This window comes from Rosa chinensis, chromosome 2, assembly GCF_002994745.2.
Source record: "Rosa chinensis cultivar Old Blush chromosome 2, RchiOBHm-V2, whole genome shotgun sequence".
NCBI classification, from domain to species: Eukaryota; Viridiplantae; Streptophyta; class Magnoliopsida; order Rosales; family Rosaceae; genus Rosa; species Rosa chinensis.
In genome coordinates this window covers 23,796,660-23,800,208 of record NC_037089.1, presented here as the reverse complement: position 1 = coordinate 23,800,208, position 3,549 = coordinate 23,796,660, and the positions used below count along the sequence as shown (strand labels likewise).

The 3,549-nt window shown below is 42.5% G+C and overlaps 1 protein-coding gene across 1 annotated transcript; it reads left to right on the top strand.

The window, feature by feature from the left end:
• The first annotated feature begins 250 nt into the window (after window positions 1-250).
• Window positions 251-3,143, top strand: LOC112189072 (zinc-finger homeodomain protein 2). Its single transcript, XM_024328342.2, has one exon. The coding sequence runs from the start codon at window positions 402-404 to the stop codon at window positions 1,218-1,220; it is 819 nt and encodes a 272-aa protein (XP_024184110.1). The 5' UTR covers window positions 251-401; the 3' UTR covers window positions 1,221-3,143.
• The last annotated feature ends 406 nt before the right edge of the window (window positions 3,144-3,549 follow it).

The following is a 3,549-nucleotide window of genomic DNA, read 5'->3' as shown; positions in this document are numbered from 1 at the left end:
TTTTGTTTTTTTGTTTTAAAACAATTCTGTTGCTTGCAGTTTTAGTAGTATAGTACCACTACTACCCACTAGCAGCAGTAGAGGGTACTCTGACACTAGCCCAAAACATGAATTTTTACCGCGCGGTGAAAAAAGCGTTGAAAAGTGACCGGTTGGGACCGGGAATAGCCGGTGGGGGTGGGGTTTAGAGTTAGACGGGAAAGTATATGAAGGGCTTTCAAGGAGGACAAGCTCTTTTTGCAGGGCGAGCGAGAGAGATGACACAAATTTATACCTGACACACTCTCTCTCACTCACTCACTCACTCACTCTTACTCACTCAATCACTTCTCTTTATCTTCAATTTTGAACCTTTCTTGGTTAATTAGTGAGGAAAGTGAGGTTGATTAGCTTTTTGATTCATGGAGTTTGAGGATCAGGAGGAGCACGATGAGGAGATGGAGATGGAGCCGAGTTACGACTCGCTTGTGAACAACAACGGAGGAGGAGGAGGGGGTGGCAGAGTCAGAATGGCGAGTTCCGCAGCCGAAGCGGCTGCTTCGGCTGCGGCTCAGCTACAACAACAACAACAGCAGACAAGGAGGGCGTGCAGGTATAGGGAGTGCTTGAAGAACCACGCCGTGGGGATTGGAGGGCACGCGCTGGACGGGTGCGGCGAGTTCCTGGCCGCGGGAGCCGAGGGGACGCTGGACGCGCTGAAATGCGCCGCGTGTAACTGCCACCGCAACTTCCACCGCAAGGAGACCGACGAGCCTTACGGTCAGCTGGTGCCGCACCAGGGCCACGTCAGCGGACATCACAGCCACCACCACGGGGGGTTCGGGCACCCGCAATTCTCGGCGAGTGGCGGGTACTACCGCACTCCCGGCGGGTACCTGCACGTGACGACGCAGCACAGGCCGCTGGCGCTGCCGTCGACATCGGGCGGGGGAGGCACGGATCAGGACGACGACATGTCGAATCCCAGCGGAGGCGGCGGCGGAGGAGGGAGTGGGTTTGGAATGGGAATGGGAACGACGTCGTCCAAGAAGAGGTTCAGGACCAAGTTTAGTCAGGAGCAGAAGGAGAGGATGCTGGAGCTGGCGGATCGGCTGGGGTGGAGGATTCAGAAGCAGGACGAGGCGGCGGTGCAGAGCTTCTGCGACGAGACCGGAGTGAAGCGTCATGTCCTCAAGGTTTGGATGCATAACAACAAACACACCCTCGGCAAGAAACCCTAAACCCATTTACAAAACAATTCTTGGTTTATCGACTTCATCTTCCTCAGACTAGACACTACTACTGATCATCTCCGTCATCTTTCCTAGCTACTACTTGTGTTGTACGTACTTGATTAATTAGGAGAACAACACTAGCTAGCTAGCACCAGAAACAAGTACTAGTAGCAAGCAGTAAAGTTAAATTAATTTTAAGTAGTAGGACGCTTATCATTTAATGGGTCTTCTTCTAATTTTCTTGGTTGCTTTTAGCACCTCAAGGAAAACTGAGAAAATTCTTCTCCGGGATTTTAGTGATTTAGGGTTTCTTCTTCTACTTCGTAATTTCTACTACCCACCATATGTTATCTAGATCCATGAATATTGATCACTCCTTCTAGCTAGTAGTGCTTCTGGTTAATATGCTAGCTAGCCCTTTAATTTGAGCATCATTTCCTATCAATGCATGTTAGATATATATCATCTTAATTTGCTTAGTTAATCGTCTACTAAATGGGTTCGCTAATGTTGGGTGTTTTGCTTAGTTTCGGAAATTAATTGATCTAGTTTGTGTGGTCTAAAACAATGTTGGCAGATCAAACCTGTGAGGAGGAGCTGCATTTTCCTTTAAATCACAGCATGTGTTTGTTTGTACGAATATGATCGATCTGAGCATTCTGTGTCATTCATTTACTTCTTTTCTTCAAAACCCAGCTTTTTTCGTTTTGGTCCACGATTCAGACTCTGCTGGTTCTATGTTTACCAAAGCATTTATTATATCATGGATTCATATGACTGTACTAGTGCACCCATTTTTTTTACTCTACCATTCATTGCCATCGTCGGTTGTCACTTTGTTTTGATTCGGTTCAATGCTAGCTAGCCTTCATTTCCTCTTCTTGCTCTCTTTAATTCTCAGAATGAGAATCTCTACTCATAGGTCTTTTCCTCTTTCTTCATACATATGAACACTTTACTTTTGCAGTGTGATCATAATGAGTTCAGAATAAAAGTATTCATAGTTCAGTTTCTTTTTTCCTTTCAGAAAAATTATATAAAATATAGCGACATATATATATATATATCTATGCAATCATATGATGGAACTTCTACTGTTGAAACCAGAACCCAGATAGATATTTGAAGCTCTGAGATTCATGGGCTCTCCTTGGGAAGGAAAGAGCTCGAGTCCTTTGCCAAACTGGCAATTTATATTATTTATTTTACTGTTGTGTTTTCTTCTTGGGAAAGAGGATGTGATATCAGCTTCCAACAGTAGCTGTGCTTTGAATATGGAAAAAAAATACTCCCTCAAAGTCCAGAATATGGGTTCCGTTCAGTCCATGTTGGAGAAAGTCTGATAGATCCAAAACTATAGAGCTTTGGTCTCACTCTCTCAGACATTCATTTCCATTATTAATTTCTTTTTTCTGTTTCCTTTCTTCAAAGTTACAATGATCTGCTTCAAAGGGAACATGTGGGCACTCCAGGCAGCAAAACACAATCTCCCTCATAAATATACAAAGAGAGGGACACCCATATTTTGTCTTGCAGCAAAACACAATCCTCAAAATACTATTCAAAACACTGGAAGATTCATGCCGATTAGGGATATTCCAGGAGCCTCTAATTAACTGTGGTAATTAGTAAAGTGGGTGTGTACCTGAGGCCATGATCAGTCATTATTGAGGTTAATTTTTCAGGTGCAGGGACCCTGAAAATGGAGAGGCATGCTGGTCGTGGGTCATTTTACTAGTTCTATAACTGGTATTTGAATTTGATGATTGATTTACCAGGAAAGATGATATGATATATTATATGATATTATACTTGCTTGTATTGGCATGGGAGGTTGCTTCATGTGAGAGTCTAAGCTAAGCTTAGATATCTATCATCTCTTTGAAGATGCTTTGCTTGTTATGGTGGAACCCCAACATCAGTTAAAGCTGCTGCATGCCTCTGCTGCATTGTGGTCCACGTATATAAATATATATATATATATATATATATATTATTGGATGCAAATTCTGGTCAGTCTTTTAATTAGCAGATTCTGACAGTTGTAAATCAATTTAATCCAATCCAAATTCTTGCCTTTCAATCACCATGTTTACTATGATGGATTGTCTTTTTACCTCGGCTCATTCAAAGCAATAAAAGTGCAATTGGGATCAGTTGTGAAGTTATGACTTGGGCTAGGAATTTTTAGGATTTCGTGGCTGGATTCAAACTGAGAATATGACAAAAGAAAAGATTTTAATTTAAACAAGAGAAAACAAATATTGAATCTTTGGTTTATTTTTAATGTTGAGATAAAAAATGGCACTTAGCTTGTTTTCAGTTGAGGTATTAG

Coding starts and splice junctions, on each gene's coding strand:
- LOC112189072 (XM_024328342.2), top strand. CDS start 402: ATGGAGTTTGAGGATCAGGAGGAGCACGATGAGGAGATGGAGATGGAG.